The 22,060-nt window shown below is 35.9% G+C and overlaps 1 protein-coding gene across 5 annotated transcripts; it reads left to right on the forward strand.

Annotated features, from left to right (window-relative positions):
* Positions 1 to 2,948: 2,948 nt before the first annotated feature.
* On the forward strand, positions 2,949 to 21,981 carry LOC126829451 (uncharacterized). 5 transcript variants are annotated; one of them, XM_050559355.2, is made up of 9 exons: positions 2,949 to 3,007; positions 10,880 to 11,182; positions 14,163 to 14,456; positions 15,040 to 15,402; positions 17,764 to 17,799; positions 18,251 to 18,376; positions 18,797 to 18,937; positions 19,901 to 20,176; positions 21,396 to 21,981. In XM_050559355.2, the coding sequence occupies exons 2-9, from the start codon at positions 11,095 to 11,097 to the stop codon at positions 21,416 to 21,418; spliced, it is 1,347 nt and encodes a 448-aa protein (XP_050415312.2). In that variant the 5' UTR covers positions 2,949 to 3,007; positions 10,880 to 11,094; the 3' UTR covers positions 21,419 to 21,981. The 5 variants fall into 5 exon arrangements, 3 of the variants coding, with proteins under 3 accessions (XP_050415312.2, XP_050415311.2, XP_050415313.2); XM_050559354.2 differs by having other exon boundaries at positions 19,901 to 20,200; positions 21,396 to 21,974; XM_050559356.2 differs by lacking the exon at positions 17,764 to 17,799 and having other exon boundaries at positions 19,901 to 20,200; positions 21,396 to 21,974.
* The last annotated feature ends 79 nt before the right edge of the window (positions 21,982 to 22,060 follow it).

The following is a 22,060-nucleotide window of genomic DNA, read 5'->3' on the forward strand; positions in this document are numbered from 1 at the left end:
ATCTATACTAATATTTGTGACTGTCGTTTGTATGTCTGTCTGTCTTTTCGGGGTTGGCGGCTACACTAGGTCTGCCCCGAGTCTGAAATTTGGGGTATAGGGGTAGTTCGGACCGGGGAGTAAAATAGGCCAGGTGGCGTTAGTCTACCACTTCCGGTTTCGGGGTTATGACCCCCGAGCGAAGCAGGGCATTCTTCTAGTAGTAACATATTAAAACTTGATGTGATGTTCATTAGGTGAATTTCTTGACTAAGTTCAATGATTAACATTATGCGCTTAAGCGAGGCAGAACCAACCTTGATTCTAACTAATGGATATGAGTTCGATCGAGAACATTTTCCGCTTAGATTAAGTGCAGATAATCAGTTTGATTTCTCGACCCTTTCACAAAAGATAAATGTGCAATTAGTAAGTATACTTCATCTATTTATTTTGAGACAGATTTTACAAAGATTAATTGTATATGTGTGATATTTCGTTTCTTGTATGTTAATTAAATACATTTGTAGTACTATAATTCGTATTAATATTAATTTTAAATGTATATTTAGTATTAGAAAAGATGAATTTAGTATTAATAATCATCATATGTTGGCAAAATGTACAAAATGGGCTGTGACACTTAGAAGTAGAAAAAGTAATATACATTACTGAAGTTTGGAATTTAGTTCCATAGTAACTAGTTTTAATGCTAGGTGGTTGTCGTTTACTATTGAATATTGCTATGTATGGAATTTAATTTTTAAGATTGTCATTCGAAAGTGGAACATTTTTGATGTCATAAATGTGTTGAGAACAAATGTTATGCCGAGGATTGTGTGTCGAAATGAAGGTAATACATGTAGAGTAACAAGATAGCCCCCCCCCCCCCTCACATTTCACGCCGACCATTTTAATTCAAACACACTTTAATAACCAACATTCAATACGTTACACTTACTTATAAACCTGTGACGGTAAATCTCTTTGATCTTTGGGGTATATTCTATGCTCGGAATAACTTGCGATCTGAAAGTCGGGGCCGGCTTTGGATATATACAGGGAAATTCGGGGCTATTCTTCTGAAAGTTTTTCTTTAAACCTGCATTGGGGTATTCTTCTAGGGTAGCTTTTATTTCCATAACACAACACGATATAAGATTTTCCTTGCGGGAATTCTGGGATATTCTCATCTTGCGTACAGGTAAACATAGACGGTTTATAAGCAAGATAAAGTCCTCGACTTCGGTTATGCTGTGCTTTATCCTACATATAATTGATAAATATTTTATGAAATGTAATCCTTCCAAGTTAGAGATAAAGCGAATGTATTTTATGAAATGTAATCCTTCCAAGTTAGAGATAAAGCGAATGTTGAGATACGACTGGGATTGTTTTTAACAATTGACAAGTTACTTCAAGAAAACTTTAAGAAATAATACCTGATTTGTTTTCATGACACTAGATTATAGGACAAAGAGTTAGCAAGGTATTTTAATTTCTCTTTTATGCTAGGTTCCCAACAACACGATTCGCGCTGCGATTGAAGTCGTGGTTTTAATCATGGAGTAATCGTGGTGATCCTGTCAGGTCTTATCATATATTGAGGTCAGTCGACGTAGCAATCGTTTTGATCGTATTGAAACGTATCCGAACGTATCTTCACGTACCAGGTCGTAGAATCAATAGGGACAATCCCATCGCAACGCATCCCACGATAATGGGGAACCTAGCATTAATAAATCCATCGCAGTGCAATGTATGCGAAAGTAACTTTTGATACTCTACACGCAGGACCTCTTAGCATTCTTTTAATAACCATTCTTCTGAACCCACGTAGTGACTGTAATCCATAGAATTGTGATGTGATACCAAGTTACAGGTAATTACAGACAATACAGATCCCCCCACCCACTGATCTCCTGCAGGTGTTGATACCATGTTACAGGTGATTACTAAAGATCCCCACCCACTGATCTCCTGCAGGTGTTGATACCTTGTTACAGGTGATTACTACAGATTCCCCCACCCACTCATCTCCTGTAGGTGTTGATACCATGTTACAGGTAATTACAGACAATACAGATCCCCACCAACTGATCTCCTGCAGGTGTTGATACCTTGTTACAGGTGATTACTACAGATCCCCCACCCACTCATCTCCTGTAGGTGTTGATACCATGTTACAGGTAATTACTACAGATCCCCCACCCACTGATCTCCTGTAGGTGTTTGGAAATTGTGACCCAGAGTCATGGTGCCTTAAGTGATTAAGAAACTGGCTCGCTAACCAAGAAGTCCTGGTGTTGTCTGGAAATTGTGACCCCGGCCCCTTAAGTGATTAAGAAGCTGGCTCGCTAACCAAGAATTCCTGGTGTTGATTGAGAGAGTTCCTCTGTGATTTCTCGATGTTGATAGGGGTCTTTAGGAGTGAGAGGAAACCGAAGTACCCGGCCCCCACTACATACCACCCCCACCCCCACCCCACCCCCTAAAAAAACTGTCGGACAAAATCGCTGCTCCCTGTATGCAAATATTGTAAAAGTATGTTATAACAATGTTGGGGACCCTCTAGAGGTCACAATTATTAACCTAGAGAGGGGGGGGTAGCGTCAGCTCGACACAAACTAGGTCATTTCAGGACTAACATACGGTGCAATGCTATTTCAATAATTCGCTTGAACGTAGGGGTATTTAGCAATGGGAGGAAACTGGAAACAATGGAAAAAACCCTACTGCTTGTCACGTACAAGCGGGGAATCGAAACTACGCCACGACGGCCTTATGATCGAACGGGCTACCTTTTTCCCTTGTTTTTCGTTTAAGAGAAAACCAATTAATTTCCTGATGCGCCAACATTATGACAGGTATCATTTCATGTGAACTTTAACCTTAGATTTAACTTGAACAAGGATGTGTATTGTTTATACGGATATTATAAATTAATTTAGTAGTTCATACATCATGGCCAGTCTTGTATATGTTCTAATATTTGTGATAATTTGTAAGTTTTGTCCTTGTAAAATAGGTAAGTAATATTTGTTCTATCTTTGTGCACAATGAAATTGGAAATAAATTCATTATATTTAAATGATGCGTTTCGGTATTTGGTTCGGGTTTTTCTCCAAACTATTGATTTATCAAAATGTTTAGTAATGGCCTGTGTCATACAGATGTTTCAAACCATTGCTTTATTTAAATGTTTAGTAATGGGTGTCATACTCGAAACAGTAGTTCCAAACCATGGCTATATTATTACTATGCTTACTACTGAAGGGTGTCATGTACGAGGCAGGGTGTATCTACTGTTTATAGAACAATCGATGTCACATTTGAAGGGGGAGGGGCGGGTGGGGGCGAGGAGGTGGATTGGATGACCGAATGGCTAGCACATGCGCGCTGTATCATAAGGTCTGTCACTGAGTCAACTGGCGTGGTTTCGACTCCCGGTTGTACGTGACAAGGAGTAGTGTCACCTGTCCAACCTCGTCGGTTTTCTCCGGGTACTCCGGTTTCCTCCCACTGCTAAAGACCCCTACGCGCAACCGAATTATTGAAATAAAACGGAACTATGTGTTAGTCCCGAAATGACCTCTTCTCTCTCTCTCTCTCTCTCTCTCTCTGAAAGGTGTCATGTACGAGGCAGGGTGTATCTACTGTTTATAGAACAATCGATGTCACATTTGAAGGGGGAGGGGCGGGTGGGGGCGAGGAGGTGGATTGGATGACCGAATGGCTAGCACATGCGCCCTGTATCATGAGGTCTGTCACTGAGTCAACTGGCGTGGTTTCGACTCCCGGTTGTACGTGACAAGGAGTAGTGTCACCTGTCCAACCTCGTCGGTTTTCTCCGGGTACTCCGGTTTCCTCCCACTGCTAAAGACCCCTACGCGCAACCGAATTATTGAAATAAAACGGAACTATGTGTTAGTCCCGAAATGACCTCTTCTCTCTCTCTCTCTCTCTCTCTCTCTCTCTCTGCAATCCCACCTCTGCAATAAGCATGTTATGTGTTTAAGCACTCAGTGATCCGACACTCATTTTTCAGATAATTATTGTATCGAAATTTGTATCGGGCTATTCAACGGATGTGTTTCCATGGCAACCGATATGTCTTATTTACAAACCTTCGTAAATAAAAATCAATTTTCGAAATATTCCCCGAGATTTATCCATTCAGTAAAAGTCGTGATTTCCCTGGTAGTATGTAAAACGTGTAGTAAGGAAATCTTAAATATTTCTCGAGATATTCAAAATTAGAATTGAGTATTAGAATCTACGAACAATTATCAATTCTTTACTAACAACAACAAGAGCAGTGTAGCATGGCATCTGGTCTATAACAACAACAAGAGTCGTGCAGCATGGCATCTGGTCTATTTTTTTTTTTAAAAAAAACGCATCACCAATACCAGCGAAACCTCAAAAACTATGTTTTGGTACATTCGATTTAATCCATATTCAATAAACTGAATTGGATTGAACAACAGGCAAAGGCCTATATAAGTTCTCTCCAAACATATGAAATAGTTTAATCTTATGTTTACAATACAGTGGTGGACATATGTATAGGTAGTGGTTTACAAACATATATACATTTCTTGGAGTGTAATTTTAAGTTTTAAATAGTTAAGTGTTAAAATCTCATGCTGTCTTTTATGTATTTTGCACTATTTCAAATATGTTAGAATCGGTATTGTCTGGAAGAGCAGGGTTGCCATATAGGATCAGGTCAATTGTAACATTTTGTTTAAAGTGGTGTAGATTATTTGAGAATTGTTCTTGGGGCAGAGTATGCTGGACAAATGAAAAAATAATGGTTATTATCTTCGTCGGCAGAATTATACCTAGGGCACACTTTTATTTCACTAATAAAATGGTAGAATAAGTAATTATTTAAGTAACTAGCTTTATTTCTTAATTGGCAATGGATAATATTTTCTTTCCTATTTCCAGTATTATAATATAGTGGTGGTCTTATTGCAGGATACACACGTGCAAGGCCTGATTTAAATGTACTTAACGTTTGTGAGGTTTTAATATTTTCAGGTAAGTTGTTCCAAAGTTTAATTGTGCAAGGAAAGTAACTATTAGAATATGAACTGTTTTTAAAAAATGGTAGATTGAGGTTTAGATTTTCATTGCGAAGGTTATAAATTGATATTGACTGTTCAAATTTTTAAAGGCTTCAGATAGATAAGTGGGACTTAGGTTATTCTTCATTTTATATAAATAAATTAATTTGTGTTTTATTCTGCGATTAGACAATGATTCCCAACCAAGCTCTTTGTATAAATTGTTTTAGATGAATTTCTTCTAAGGCCAGTTATTATTCTACATGCTTCAGTTTGAACACTTTATAATAGATCAGAATCCTTCTTTGAACAGTTATCCCATATTCTAAAATAGGGCGAATAAAAGCAAGATATATTTTATTAAGTGAAATTCTATTAATTTTATATTTCAGTATACGCAAAATATTTAGTCGACCACAAGCTTTCTGGTATATATTTGAAATGTGTTGTGACCATAATGCATTAGACCCAAATAACAATGACTAATTACGTTTTCAACATTTGTTATTTCAAAAATAACGTCTGGATGGATTGTTGTTTTCCTAGTAAAAATAATATTTTTAGTTTTATTGGGGTTAAAAGTTACACACCATTGTTTAGCCCACGATGAGATAATATTCAGATCTTCAGTTATAGAGTTCGTGCCACTTAGAGGATCATTATGAATAATTGTAAAAAGTGAAGTATCATCGGCGAATAGTCGTATGTTGTTAGTAATATTATCGGAGATATCATTTAAATAAATTAAAAATAGAAAAGGACCCATCACATTTCCTTGGGGGACGCCAGAATCGGTGTGCAAATAGTTTGATTTGAAACCTTCTAAAACTACACATTGTTGTCTATTACTTAAATAGTGTTCAATCGATTTACATAATATTTTATTAATTCCATATTGTTTTAATTTCGACAATAAACCTATATGCCAAACTTTATCAAACGCTTTTGATACATCACAAAATATAAATCTAATTTGCTTTCCTTTATCAAGATTACTAATTATAACATCATAAATTTCTAAAATGTGATTTACTGTAGAATCGTTGGGTTGAAAACCAGACTGATATAACAGGTTATTTTCTTTTATAAAATTATAAAGATTTTTGAATAAGATTTTCTCTAGTATTTTACATTAAATGAGCATGTTAATGAAATTGGTCTATAGTTGTCAGGGTAATGCGGATCACCCTTTCCTTTATACGCTGCAATGATATGTGAATTCTTACAAATATCAGGTAATAATTGGAGTTCGAATGAAAGATTAAAAAGTTTAGTGAGAGGGATTGTGATTGATGGAGTTATCTTTTTCAATACAGCTTGACTAATATTATCGGGACCAGGAGGCTTTGAACAGTTAAGAATTAGTAACTGGTCTTTCACTTCTTGCTCGCTTACAATAAAATTCTGTAGTTCGTTGTTACAGCGAGAAGCAAAGTATGGAAGGTCAGGTATATCATTTAATTTTGAAATCGAGGCAAAATGAGAGTTTAGGATATTTGCCTTATCAAGTGGGTGTGTGTAAATGCGTTTTTCAAATATTAATTGGGAGGTGGCTATCTTTTCATTTCCAAATTTGCAATAGATTTAGCTATTCTCCACCATTTATTTGAAGGCAAGGTTTTATTATTTATTTGTTGTTCTAATTTGTCTTTAAAACTATTTTTAGCTTCCGTAATTAATGTTATTACTTCATTTCTTATTTGTCTAAATAATAGCCAATGATTAGGACTATTTGTTTTCTTGGCACGTTTGTGTGCTCTATTTGTTTTTCGTATTTTTATACGTATAGTGTTATTCATAAATGGCTTATCATAAGGTCTTATAGTTACTACTTGTGTTGGGATATACTGTATTAATGCTTTATTTAAAACATCTAAAAAAAACTTTCATAAATTTTGTTAATATTATCATTTTTAAAAACATTTTTGGACCATTCAACATTTAATAATTCATTATTTAAACCTTCATAATCAGCAAGTTTATAATTTCTAATAGTTCTTTTGTATGTTAATTTTTTGTATGTTTTTATGTTTAAAGATAAGATTATTGGTGAATGTGTACTGCCTATACGAGCCTTAACATTAGTATCTGATATAAGTGATTTTTTAGTAGTAATAAAAAGATCGATACACGAGTCGGGTAGCGTTGAGAAATTTGTGGGAACTTTATTAAGTTTTCGAGATCTAATGCACTTGATAGTGGGCCCTTTCTCATTCTAACAGGGTTTTTTAATATTAACATTCTAAGTACTTCGAGTAATTGTATTAAATTTAAAAAACTATTACAACGATTAAATCTCGAAAACTTGATAAAAGTTCCCACAAATTTCACAACGCTACCCGACTCGTGTATCGATCTTTTTATTACTACTAAAAAATCACTTATATCAGATACTAATGTTAAGGCTCGTATAGGCAGTAAACATTCACCAATAATCTTGTCTTTAAATATAAAAACATACAAAAAATTAACATAAAAAAGAACTATTAGAAATTATAGACTTGCTGATTATGAAGGTTTAAATAATGAATTATTAACTGTCGATTGGTCAAAAAATGTTTTTAATAATGATGATATTAATAAAATTTATCTAAGCTTTTTAGATGTTTTAAATAAAACAATAATACGGTATATCCCAACAAAAGTAGTAACTATAAGACCTTATGATAAGCCATTTATGAATAACACTATACGTATAAAAATACGAAAAAGAAATAGAGCACACAAACGCGCCAAGAAAACAAATAGTCCTAATTGGCTATTATTTAGAAAAATAAGAAATGAAGTAATAACATTAATTAGGGGAGTTAAAAATAAGTTTAAAGGCAAATTAGAACAACAAATAAATTATAAAACCTTGCCTCCAAATATATGGTGGAAAATAGCTAAATCTATTTCAAATGTTGATAATGAAAAGGTACCCACCTCGCCATTATTATTTGAAAACTGCGTTTACACACACCCACTTGATAAAGCAAATATCCTAAACTCTTATGTTGCCTCGATTTCAGAATATTTAAATGGTGTACCTGACCTCCCAAATTTTGCTTCTCGCAGTAACAACGAATTACATCAATTTATTGTAAGTGAACAAGAAGTTCAGCTACTGATTCTTAACTGTTCAAAGCCTTCTGGTCCCGATAACATCAGCCCAGCTGTGCTAAAAAGATAACTCTGTTAATCACAAGACCTCTCACTAAACTTTTTAATCTTTCATTAGAACGCCAATTATTACCTGATATTTGGAAGACTTCTCATATCATTGCAGCGTATAAAGGAAAGGGTGATCCGCATTACCCTGACAACTATAGACCAATTTCATTAACATGCTCATTATGTAAAATACTAGAGAAAATCTTATTTAAAAATCTTTATAATTTTATAAAAGAAAATAACCTGCTATATCAGTCTGGTTTTCAACCCAACGATTCCACAATAAATCAACTTTTAGAAATTTATGATGTTATAATAAGTAACCTTGATACAGGAAAGCAAATTCGATTTATATTTTGTGATGTATCAAAATATGGAATTAATCAAATAATATGTAAATGGATTGAACACTATTTAAGTAATAGATAACAATGTGTAGTTTTAGAAGGTTTTAAATCAAATTATTTGCATACCGATTCTGGAGTTACCCAAGGAAGTGTACTTGGTCCGTTTTTACCATTATTCATAATGACCCTTTAAGTAGTGCGAACACTATAAATAAAGATCTTAATATTATCGCATCGTGGGCTAAACATTGGTGTGTAACTTTTAACCCCAATAAAACCAAAAATATTATTTTTACTAGGAAAAAAACAATTCATCCAGACGTTATCTTCGAAAATACAAAAGTTGAAAACGTAAATACTCATTGTCATTTGGAATTAACATTTCAGTCTAATGCATTATTATTTTTAAATCATATTTCAAATATATACCAGAAAGCTTGCGGTCGTCTAAATATTTTGCGTATACTAAAATATAAAATTAATAGAATTTCGCTTAATAAAATATATCTTGCTTTTATTCGCCCTATTTTAGAATATGCTGATATTGTATGGGATAACTGCTTAATGAATGATTCTGGCCTACTAGAAAGTGTTCAAACTGAAGCGGGTAGAATAATAACTGGCCTTAGAAGAAATTCATCTAAAACAATTTATACAGAGAACTGGGATGGGAACCACTGTCAAATCACAGAACAAAGCACAAATTAATATATCTATATAAAATAAAAAATAACCTATGCCCCAGCCATCTGTCTGAAGTCTTTAACAAATTTAAACCATTAGTATCCAATTATAACCTTCGTAATGAAAATCAGAACCTCAATCGACCATTTTGTAAAACCAATTCGTATTTCAATAGCTTCTTTCCCTGTACAATTAAACGTTGGAACAATCTACCAGAACTTATTAAAAACTCACAAACGTTAAGTACATTTAAATCAGGCCTTACACGTGTATATCCTTTAATTAGACCACCCTTATACTATATTACTGGAAATAGAAAAGAGAATATTATTCATTGTCAATTAAGAAATAAAGCTAGTAACTTAAATAATCACTTATTCCACCCTTTTCTGAGTGAAACAAAAGCGTGCCCTAATTGTAATTCTACAGACGAAGATAATTACCATTATTTTTTCATATGTCCAGCCTACTCTGCCAGAAGAACATTTCTCCAAAATAATATACACCAGCTTAAACTTAATGTTACAATGGATCTAATTTTATATGGCAACACCGATCTTTCAGATGATACCAATTCTAAAATATTTGTAATAGTGCAAAAATTTATAAAAGATAGCAAGCGGTTTTGAAGCTTTAATTATTAAAACTATGTCTGCATTATGTATTATTTTTATATTTTCATAACCTTAAATGTAATTATAATATATATCTAAACATTACACTCCAAGATATGTATATATGTTATAACTCACTACCTATACATTTGTCCACCATTGTTTACTGTAAACATAAGATTAAACTATTTTATATGAATTAAATTGTAAACAACATCAGCTGATCATTAAATCTGTTGACCAGACTAAAGATAATGGCGTTCAGTGGAGATGTAAACACTTTGGATTTCCAGAATATTCCAGGAATTTTACAGTAAAAACAACGAAAAGTAAATAATTATTTAGCATAAATGCAATTATGACTTATATATTTGTAATTATAATTACATTGACCGTGTAAAACGTGCGCTTTAGATCATAAGATCTGCCATTGCGTTGAATGGTGTTATTTCGCCTGTCCAACCATATGTTTGTTCCAAAATAACCTTCCAACCTCGTGGGTTTTCTCCGGGTCCTCTGGTTTCCTCCCACTGCTAAAGAGCCCTATGCGCAAGCACATTATTGAAATAAAATTGAACCATGTGTTTGTCCCGAAATGACCTAGTTTGTGACGAGTAGGGTGGGCTGTCCAACCTCGTGGGTTTTCTCCGGGTCCTCCGGATTCCTCCCCTACTAAATATCCCTACGGGCAAGCGAATTATTGAAATAAAATTAAACCATATGTTAGTCCCGAAATGACCGAGTGTGTATCGAGTGGACGTTAAACCCCATCTCTCTCTCTCTCTCTCTCTCTCTCTCTCCCTCTCTCTCTCTCTCTCTACATACTAAAGATTTGTTTAGAATAATGACCACTTGTATGATGGTTTTTATGTTCGCAATTTTGAGGAAATAGTTACCTCAACAAAGGTTAATGAGCTGATGTTATTCGTGACCACGTCTTCGTCGGTGATTGGTCTTCTGACACTATTTACTTCTTTATTCCAGAAAGGAAACGGTCAGATATGTTTGAAATTATTTTAATTTTCAGTATCAATACCCGTTCAAAACGTATCTATCAGCTTTGAATCAACAACCTATCGACTTACCTACGACACAATTCAAATAAAAAATGGTGAAGTTTTACGAATAGGGTGTGAAACTAGTAAGCGCGCCTCGCCAGCACCAAACATTCGTTTGTATAAAAAGGGTGTTAGTATACAACAAACAACAGGTTATTACCTGGAGACATCTTTAACTGTTACCATGGAGATGGACGGGTCAGAACTATACTGTAAAGCTAATAACAGTAATCGCGTTGAAAGATCAACAATTATAAAGTTACAAGTATTAGGTAAGTTTCTTGTAGAAAAAGATTTGTTGGTAAATTTCTTGCAGGCCACATTTATTGGGTAGTTTCCATCCGAATTATACGAAAATGTGAACCACATAATATATAGTACACACGTTGTTCAACAAGGCGGCCATTAATTAAAGCAGACATCTATCTCCAAAGCAGATAGATCTCTGTGTGCAGAACGACTTAGATGTAACTGTAGTAATATGATGCTTTGAGGACTCCATATTGAAATATCGCACGTGATTGATGTCGTGTTTACGGAATATACGAGATATTCATATTTTCGTCTAGTTTTCAAGTAGAAAACACAACTCGTAACGGAATCCAATCAGTATTTCGTTGCTGTAACCAACAACAAACAAAAGAAAGTGAACATTCAAAATGGCAAAAAGGGACGGAAAACAACAGTAGGACGTTAAATCCCATTTCATTCCATTTAATTAGTGAGTCGACTCCCATAACGTGACAAAGAAATGAAATGAAATGGATTTTAACGTCCTACTGTTCTGCTCCTAGACTGGGCCATACGCCATACAGTGTGCTATGAGGGAATTTTTTCCCGTGCAGCGGCGCTACGGCCTACTCTTATATCGAATTCCAACTGCCAAAGGATTTTTTACGGCCACGCCAATGTGTATATGGGACCTCGGTTTTTCGTCCAAACTATGCGAGATGAACTTATTGTTTGGCTCCGCGATATCACCCTAGGTAGAAATGAAATAAAATGAAATAGAGTTTAACTATCTACTGTTTTGCTCCGAACTGGGCTAATGAAAATGGACATACGCCATACAGTGTGCTAAAGTGTGTGTGTGTGGGGGGGGGGGGGGGTGTTGCCCGGACAGCGGCACTACGGCCTACTCTTATATCGAATTCCAACTGTCAAAGGATCTTTTATGTGTACGTCAATGTGTACACGGGACCTCGGTTTTTCTTCCCATCCTAACGACTAGACAGCCGTCCTTGTCAGGCCCTCCGTCCTGCATCACTGACAAGGGCGAACCACGCCGGAAAATCAGGATGAACTTTCTCAGCCAATGCAGGAATCGAACATCCGACCTTCAGGCTAGCGAGCCAGCGTCTTACCCACTTAACCACTGTGACCCCCCCCCCCCCCCGCCTAGGTAGAAACAGGCGTTAAACCTCACTGACTGACTGACTCTAAATCTACATGGTGTTGTAGGATATTACTGTTATCAACATGAGTAAACGCGGATCTTACTACCCAGTGAGTCAAGTACAGGAAATACATGCCAGGAAACCTACTAGTTTTAAGTTTAAAATCCCACGTCTATATATTAATATTATAGCAGAGTTGACTCCTATTATATTTGTCGTATGTAACAAATTTTGAAAAAAATCTATTGTTACTAAAATATGATAAAGATTTTTTCATCCAGTTGAATAGCATTTACAACATTAAAGATACATTATGTAAGATTTAGATAAAGAGCTGACCATTCTTGTTATAATAGCTCAAAAATAAATAATGTAATTACTTGATTGTGAGTCAAGTTATCACTGTTTGAAGTTTTGACAAGATGTGTGCATTGTGGTAACCAGGGCACTGGTATATTTAAGACTTAGCCTCGCTATCCCATTTTTAAATGTTTAAATGGCAAATCGTTCTAATCTAGTTAAAATCTCGAGTATCCGATGCCACCGAGACTTGATTATGGTCTTGTTTTGTTTATAAATGTCTAATTAATAGTTTATATAACATTTCAGGCCTATAGAAAGACCTGCAATAGGCAGATTTAGCTCTTGCATAATGTATGTTTTAAGATTCGATGCGTCATTTGCCTTTTCGCTGAAATATGAAATTTCTCACGACTTACACCACGGATTGATTATTCAACATTTAGTTACGAAAACAAAATCAAACTACCAACGCTAGACAATATAAGATGGCGGCGTCTTGTGACACTCGGAATGGCTGATATTCTTATTAGAGATCAACGTTTCACAATATTGTAGTTTACAAAGGATTCATATAGCGCTAAATGACGCATCGAGCCTTTAATGTAATTGATCTGTAAATATAACATACACGCAATAATTTTGTTTACATTTAATGGTTGCCATGGCATACACGTAATACTTATGTTTACATTTAACAGTGGTCATATCATACACGTAGTAATTATGTTTAAATTTTAACTGTAGTTATAGCATACTATAATACTTATGTTTACATTAACTGTGAATATAGCATACACGTAATATTTATGTTTACATTTAACTGTGATTATAGCATACACGTTATAATTGTGTTTACATTTAACTGTGATCGTAGCATACACGTAATAATTATGTTTACATTTAACTATGATTATAGCATACACGTAATAATTATGTTTACATTTAACTATGATTATAGCATACACGTAATAATTATGTTTACATTTAACTGTGGTTACAGCATACACGCAATACTTATGTTTACAATTAACTGTGGGTATAGCATATACGTAATACTTATGTTTACATATAACTGTGGTTATAGCTTACTCGCAATACTTATGTTTACATAAACTGTGGTATAGCATACACGTAATAATTATGTTTGCATTTAACTGTGAATATAGAATACACGTAATACTTATGTTTACATTTAACTGTGGTTATAGCATACACGTAATAATTATGTTTACATTTAACTGTGAATATAGAATACACGTAATAATTATGGTTACATATGACTGAATATAGAATACACGTAATAATTTAAATGTGATTATAGCATGCATGTAATACTTATGTTTATATTTAAATGTAGAGGTCCCGTCTACACATTAGCGTGCACGTAAAATAACCCTTGACAGTTGGAATTCGATATGATACCATTCCGTAGCGCCATGGCCATGGCAAATTGTCCCCCGTAGCACACTGTATAGTGTATTCCCGCCTTCATTAGCTCTGTCGATACGGTACAGAAAGTTGGACTTTAAACCCCATTTTCATTTCATTTAAGATTCGACAACAATGTCACTACACGTGAATAATGTTACTGACAATGAAATAATTCTGAAATGTGAAGTAGATGGTCAACCGAATAACTACACATTTTCACCATGGAAGCATTTCTTGGATGGCGTATTGATACGAGAGGTCAACGGTTATCTGGAGAATGGGGATACTTCTATCTACTACCTCAACATCTCAACTCAGTTATATAAAAACAGAGGAGTTTATGTTTGTTCCGGAAGTTACAGTAGAAATGGAGAGATGTATAATCATACCGCAAATACGACGATTCCTTCAACTGGTAAGGACAGCGCATGCGCTTTTTACTGGCTGCAAGTTCATATTGAGGCCTAGAATTTTTGGTATAATCTTGTCCTCTCGCTAGGTGGAAGTGTCGTCCATAGTTTATGCAGGAAGCTATTGACATATAAACGTGGACAGCGCATGCGCTTACTACTAACATTACATATTTCTTAGTTAATTTGTTTGTTTGCAGTGTATATTATGAATATTACCAGGGATCAGGGGCGGATTGGGGGGTTCCATTTTAAGGGGATAGGGTGGGGTGTGGGGGTTTCTAGAGTATAATTGAAGTTGCTCATGCATAAATTCAGCGTGTGGCAATTTTACCAATTCATCACAAAAATCGTAATTTCTAAAAACTAAAAAAAGACACCAAACTAAAAACGGGGTATCCAAACTTAAAACAGCCCCCCCCCCCCAGGCGCTAACACTGGGCCCCCAGATTAAAACAGGACCCCCATAATATGTGAGAAAATTAAATCTTTAAGGTCCCCGGAATCTAAAATACTCAAAGGCTCCTTCTCAGTCCACTCATGCCCGGAAGTGACGTAGATAGTGCATCTCACACTTATATTTTTCAGCTTCAATCGAGTTCTATAAAAATGATACTGAATTCATTAACGAGACTGTCAGAGTGGGATCTAATTATAATATAAGTAAAATATTTATCACCGGAAGCAACAGTAACATCACGTGGTTTAAAGACAACAATAGGCTAGAACGATCCAGTCGTATTGATATTAGAAGATTAGAAGTTACTATTCCTCACGACTACAACCAAACTGTGTTAATACCATACAGTCGAACATTGATAACAATTACACCTGTACAGGTATCTGATGAAGGATGGTATCAATGTTTTATATGTAACCATGACGACTGTAGTAATTCATCCTTTCATCTTTTAGTTGAAGATGAAGACCTGGTTAAGGATACTGATAAAGGTAAATGTTTTAAACATTTTAAAACTTGGACATTCATGGAGTATAATATAATTTACTTATTATAAGTTTTATTTAAATAAATCTCATGGGGGGGGGGGATAGCGCGTGTGCGCTGTATCATACGGTCTGTCATTTGAGTCATCTGGCGTGGTTTCGATTCCCCGACAAGGAGTGGGGTCTACCTGTCCTACTTCGTCGATTTTCTCCGGGTCCTCCGGTTTCCCCCACTGCTAAAGACCCGAATGCGCAAGAACCATGTGTTAGTCCCGAAATGACCTGGTCTGTATCGAGTGGTAGTTATACCCCCCACCCTCTCTCTCTCCCTCTCTCTCTCTCGCAATCTTGTGGAGTAGACACTGGTGCGCTCTAACTAGTCCTGACTCAATCTGTTTCACAGAGAATTACGAGTCTAGTAGGGTGGCCCATGCACCTACAGAAATACAGTCAACCGCTGATAGTTCGAGACTACCACTGAAGCGTGCACATTCGCCGTGTCGAGGCCAACTTTCTGACAGTATGATACTATAAATAGCCATGGCACGTGCAATTCTCTACAAATCTATCAACTATTACAGCCGTAAAAAAATTATTGTTGACGATTTTGAATAGCAGTAAAATTAAGCTTCTTGGTTATTACAGCAGATTTAGAAATTACGTTCGTTTCATTTTTTAAATCGCTTTATCATTAACTGTACCGTTAAGAGCGGCATCATTTGGTTTAGTACACATACTATCTCTGAAACACTCGGGTTAGACAGGAACATGATACTAGCAGTAGTTTCATTTTACTTTTACAAGCTTCTTAAAACAATTGTTGAGCTAGCTAACGTGCTCATTTCTTAATTCAATTTCTTGTTCTAGCGACTCTAATTTCAAAACAAGGGCACGTAACCTATCTTTTACTCAAAAGTGTCTGGATGTTATGGACGACACATGGAACCAGTTTTCAGTCTATTATTTATAGATGATTAATGGTCATAGCTTATTAAGTACAACATGATCGTTTATTTAGTGACTATAATTGTGTGAAACTGATTTGAGGCTTGGCATATATATAAATATTGTGGCGAAATTGTCGAGATATATGGAGATATTTATTTATGGTGGGTCACCCTAAGTCTAGTGATATATCTCTGTCAAAGATGACTGCCTTAACACGTGCTGTCACAGCACGCGGCGTCAATCATTGGCTGAATGGCGTTTGCATTTTTTACATAAGACGTTACTGCTTCGGAGAGAATGCTGCATTTTAGTTATTTTAATACCCATTTACACTAAATAGGAAATAATTTTTACCTACAAATACGTCAAACGCCTTTATTTATTTTTCCAATACATAAAAAAAATGTTTTAGAATTTAATTTGTCGCAGGAAAAAAGTTCATATTTCTGACTCATTAAGCCGCATCGATGTCATCCTTATCAGTGATTGTAGAGGCCTAGCAAATATTCACTGCGGATCAGTGTGGTCCTGACTCGACCGTGGTACCTGTATACATTTCTGCTTTACAGCCAAACTTTGGATTTTCCTGTTCCTGAGATGCTTGGAACAATGTGGATAACACTACCAGGCCAAGTGCATTTTTTCTGCAAAGCCAAATTAATGATATTGACTTGGCGCCAATCAGCTAAATTGTAAAATTCAGTTTTTTATAAATAATTCATGAGTTGCCACATTTGATTTAATTAGAACATTTATTTATTGTTTTTAGACATAACTAACATGTTTTAAACATTGTTCAATGTCATGAACTATTTAGCCAAATTAACCACCAACCCCAAAGTAGTATTGACTTTAACTGGTTAAATTGGTCCAACGTTGAATGTAAGTGTAAGTTTGTTTTGGTGTCGATGTATGAATCGTTGATACCAGGCTATTCAGTGAAACCATATTGAACCCAGTTTAAACTTACCAGGACACTCTTGTCTGCTATATCACCCTGGTTGGGGCAGCAGGCGTTAAAATGAGTAATTCACCCTTTCATCTGTAATGTATGGTGGTGTAGGGCATTAAAATTAGTAATTCGCCCTTTCATCTGTAATGTATATGGTGGTGTAGGGCATTAACATAAGTAACTCACTCTTTCATCTTTAATGTATGTGGCGGTGTAGGGCATTAAAAAAAGTAATTCACCCTTTCATCTTTAATGTATGTGGTGGTGTAGGGCATTAACATAAGTAACTCACTCTTTCATCTTTAATGTATGTGGCGGTGTAGGGCATTAACATAAGTAACTCACTCTTTCATCTTTAATGTATGTGGCGGTGTAGGGCATTAACATAAGTAACTCACTCTTTCATCTTTAATGTATGTGGTGGTGTAGGGCATTAAAAAAAAGTAATTCACCCTTTCATCTTTTAGTTGAAGTCGAAGACTCGGTTAATGATGCCGATAAAGGTAAACATTTTAAAACTTAGAAATGAAATGGGGTTTAAGCCAAACCATACAGTGTGCTCTGGGGGGAATCTTGTTCTGGGACCCGCGCTATGGCCTACTCTTCTATCGAATTCCAACTGCCAAGGGATCCTTTACGTGAACGCCAATGCATACACAGGACATCGGTTTCTAGACAGTTTGTTGGGGAATGCGTCCTGCTCCACTGACAGGCTAGCGATCCAGCGTCTTATAACCCACTTAGCCACCGTGTTTCCCCTAATAGTTAGACTTAAATGGATTATAATTTATAGATTTATAAGTATTATTTGTATGAATATCTGTGCAATGTCATGGAATTGGAAATATGGACGGACATTGGCGCTCTCTGATGGCCAAATGATCTCAACCAATTTGTAGCCGAGAGCTCGGGTTTGAACGAACCCCTATTTTAAACACCTCTTCCAATTTTCAGATTCTCCTGACAAGAGACAAGATATGTTTGTGTTTATTGGAGCTGGTGGTGGCTCTGGTTTGTTTTTCATCATTGTGGTGATTATTATTGTTGTGCTAGTCAAAAGGCATCGACGTAATCAAAAAGGTCAGATTTCTGCTAGTTTTTGTAATAGAAAGAAATTGGTTCAACTATATTAAAGTAAACAGTACCCAGGAACAAAGATTGAAAGTAAACAAGATATCATATTAACTCCGACGGCCAACTATTGATTTCAGACTTGTTTATATCCTAACATGATAATCGTAGAGTATGATGCATATGTCGTGCGCGATTCAGGGTATGCCTCTTTTTAAATACCTGATACTACTTTCACTGGTATGTATCGACATAGAATGTGATTGTCAGTTTGATACAATCATGGATTAATGTGAATATATGTATTGACGAGGCTCGTGTTCTTGTACGCTTCGTGATAGTCCCATCATGAACTGAGGAATTTAATTGACCTCTGGGTACAATATTGTATTGTGAATATATTTAATGGGGATGATCTTGTTCTTGTAGAAACGGTTCAGGACGACCCGCCCCAACGTGAAATGGAGATTATGGAGAATGATTTATATATTAGTGGTGATACACCGACACCCCAACAGAACAACGTGGAGGTGGTTTACACTCCCGTAAACAAGGTCACTCAACGAAGAGGTAAATTAAGTTTTATTATTAATCACGATCCTCCACCACTCTACAGGTCCTTTACACTCCGATAAACAAGATCACTCAACGAAGAGGTAAATGTCTAACACCCCCCCCCCCTCACGCACACACACCGAATTATAATCAGAATGCCACATTGTTATTAGCATTACAGAAATTTAGATTTTTGCTGTTCCAAAATTGGGCTGAGACTACAGTCATTGATATTTTAGTACCCGTTATTACATACGTTATTCTAAGGTTCAATATTTCGTTATCGTTTACTTGATAGGTAGACCCAGGTTCAACATTTCGTTATTACAAATGAAATGAAACGGGGTTTAACGTCCTACTGTTCTGCTCCGAACAGGGATAATGAAGACGGGCATATGCAATGCAGTGTGCTATGAGGGCAATTTTGCCCGGACAGCGACACTACGGCCTACTCTTATATCGAATTCCAACTGTCAAGGGATCTTTTACGTGCACGCAATATGTACACGAGACCTCGATTTCTCGTCCCATCCGAATAACTAGACAGCTGTCCCTGTCAGGCCCTCCGTCCTGCATCACTGACAAGGTGGGACCACGCCAGAAAATCTGGATGAACTTTCTCAGTCAATGCAGGGATCGAACACCCGACCTCCAGGCTAGCGAGCCAACGACTTACCCACTTAGCCATCGTGACGCCCCATATTTCAGATGTTCCACCATACTTACATTAAAGAAATTACTCCCCAAATAATTAGTATTTGAAAGAACCAATTACATGCAAATTAAACATCGACACACAATATATGGTGTCAACAAATATTCTGATTGGACAGTTCGATTCTGTCGCTGCCTTGGTACGATTGTCCGACATCAGGTAGATCGAAGCTATATTATTATATTTTAGTTGTATTTTTGTGTCCCCTGCTGAGTTTATTTCATTTTCTTTTAATCAAGATTGTTTTGTTTGATTTATTTAAGATGCTTCCTCAAAACCAGAAATGGAAATAATGGAGAATGATTTGTATATAAGCGCTGATTATGATACGAATCAGACGGATGGAAACGGGGTGAAGACGGGACCAGAAATGGAAATAATGGAGAATGATTTGTATATAAGCGCTGATTATGATACGTCACAGAATCAAAATGGTGGAAATGGAATGAAGACGAAACCAGAAATGGAAATAATGGAGAATGATTTGTATATAAGCGCTGATTATGATACATCAAAGAATAAAAATGGTGGAAACCAAGGTATGAAGAAACCAATAAAGAAAGGTATTGGCACTTCAAAAATTAAAATCTTATATTTTCGAAAGAAATGAAATGAGGTTTAACATCCCACTGTTTTGCTCCTGCAGGACTAATAAAACGGCGATATTTTTATTTTCGAAAGAATTTTTCCGGTGACACGCTCGCTTCACACTCGGCAAACCTCGGCAGATTTCGTTGCTCTACATCTAACCTCGGCTGTATGACGGTAAGCGATATGTACCTACGCCTGTACAACTGCGATGCAGCACCGGTTTACTTATTAGGAAAACTTGCCGCTTTCAAAAAAGAAGTTATCAAAATTGCGTCGTTCAAAGCGTGTTTTGAATTTTCAGTGCAAAGTTGTCCTTGTTTGACGAAAATCGGATAAACTTGAAAGAAAAACAGCTTCAGACTTTGAAATATTTGTATGATAAAACATTCTTCAAAGACGTCGACATGGGCAACGCCGTTGGTAATCCGGGAACTTGAAAGTAGTTCCAGTGGCGGACTTCGTCATACAGCCGAGGCTAGATGTAGGGTATTGGAATCTGCTGAGGTTTGCCGAGTGGCTCGCTTCACATTTTAATACAGAGGAGATAACTCGCTGGTTATTGTAAAGCTAACCTAGTCAGTCACGAGTTAATCGCTGGAGAGAAAAACTGAGCCTGAGCAACAGCGTCCCCGCCTACTCTTTATAGTTTTTATTATCAAGGGCAGTTGTTACTTGTCAGGTCAATAGCATTATCCCAAGTGCACCGTGTTGTTTCTTATTATCACTACCATACATATTTCAGGAACCATTTTGAATTGAACATAAAAATGCATCTTTTACTTGGTTTTTTTTAAATCAACTAAACCCATTCCCTCTAGCATTTTGGACAGCATGGCAAGACGATAAATTTTAGATCCCCTGTGCACCACCTTTGAGATACATCGAGTTCCAACGACGGTCAGATTTACCACTGCGTCAATGTTGGCTCCGGATACGTCCAATGTGTAAAATATGATATCAGCTCTAACACACACTGAGATTTTAATCAAGAGGTCACTAACTGTTAAGCGGTCAGTCACGATAATTCCCTTGAGTGACTGCTGTAGTAAAGAATTGACCCTACCTTAGAGAACACATACCCGATTGGTAGTTTCTAGGCGTTTTAATGAACATACAAAAAAATGAATCTTTTTCTTCGCTGTTTAATTCATTTTATTTATATTTAAGCTCGTACCAAACTGACCAAGTGAAATAATATTAGTCCAGATGAATTACCAAACAGAGAATGACTATTTATTAAAAAAACGGAATCTGAAGATTTTCTGAAGTAAATCGCTTTGATTTAGGCAAGAAAACAGAGAATGACTATTTACTAAAACAACGGAATCTCAAGATTTTCTGAAGTAAATCGCTTTGATTTAGGCAAGAAAACAGAGAATGACTACTAATAGGACGGCTTTGATTTATGTTAAAATAAACTTTTGAATGGCGTTGAACTCTACTGTTATTGCACGATAAAATTTTAATTTCTCTATACAAACTATTTTTAATATCAACTGTTGAATACAATATAAGTATATCACAAATTTCATTTAACTGGCAATCTAAAGATTTTAAAGGTAAACGGACGCACAATTTTATATAAATTAATACTTTTGTTACAGTGTATCTTTGTATATATTTTATTACTATTTAATTTTAGTCAAAATAGCAATTTACCAATGTCCGAATTGATATCTCGCTAATCTTTCAAGTCTTTTAACTGTTTGGTTTTAAACTTAATGTAACGATATATATTATGTAAGTAGTAGTTATTAGCACACTTTCCTCGGTGTATCGGTGAATATCAGGACAGTTTTGGTCGAGGGGCCCAGCCGAGTCGGAGCCGAGGC

The sequence above is a fragment of the Patella vulgata genome, chromosome 8 (assembly GCF_932274485.2).
Source record: "Patella vulgata chromosome 8, xgPatVulg1.2, whole genome shotgun sequence".
Classification (NCBI taxonomy): domain Eukaryota; kingdom Metazoa; phylum Mollusca; class Gastropoda; family Patellidae; genus Patella; species Patella vulgata.

Bases quoted from the DNA above. Each gene is read 5' to 3' on its own strand.
- LOC126829451 (XM_050559354.2), top strand. From the start codon at position 11,095: ATGGAGATGGACGGGTCAGAACTATACTGTAAAGCTAATAACAGTAAT. The intron at 18,938-19,900 runs GTAAATTAAGTT...GATTTATTTAAG, and splicing joins CAAGGTCACTCAACGAAGAG to ATGCTTCCTCAAAACCAGAA. The intron at 20,201-21,395 runs GTATTGGCACTT...TTTATATTTAAG, and splicing joins GAAGAAACCAATAAAGAAAG to CTCGTACCAAACTGACCAAG.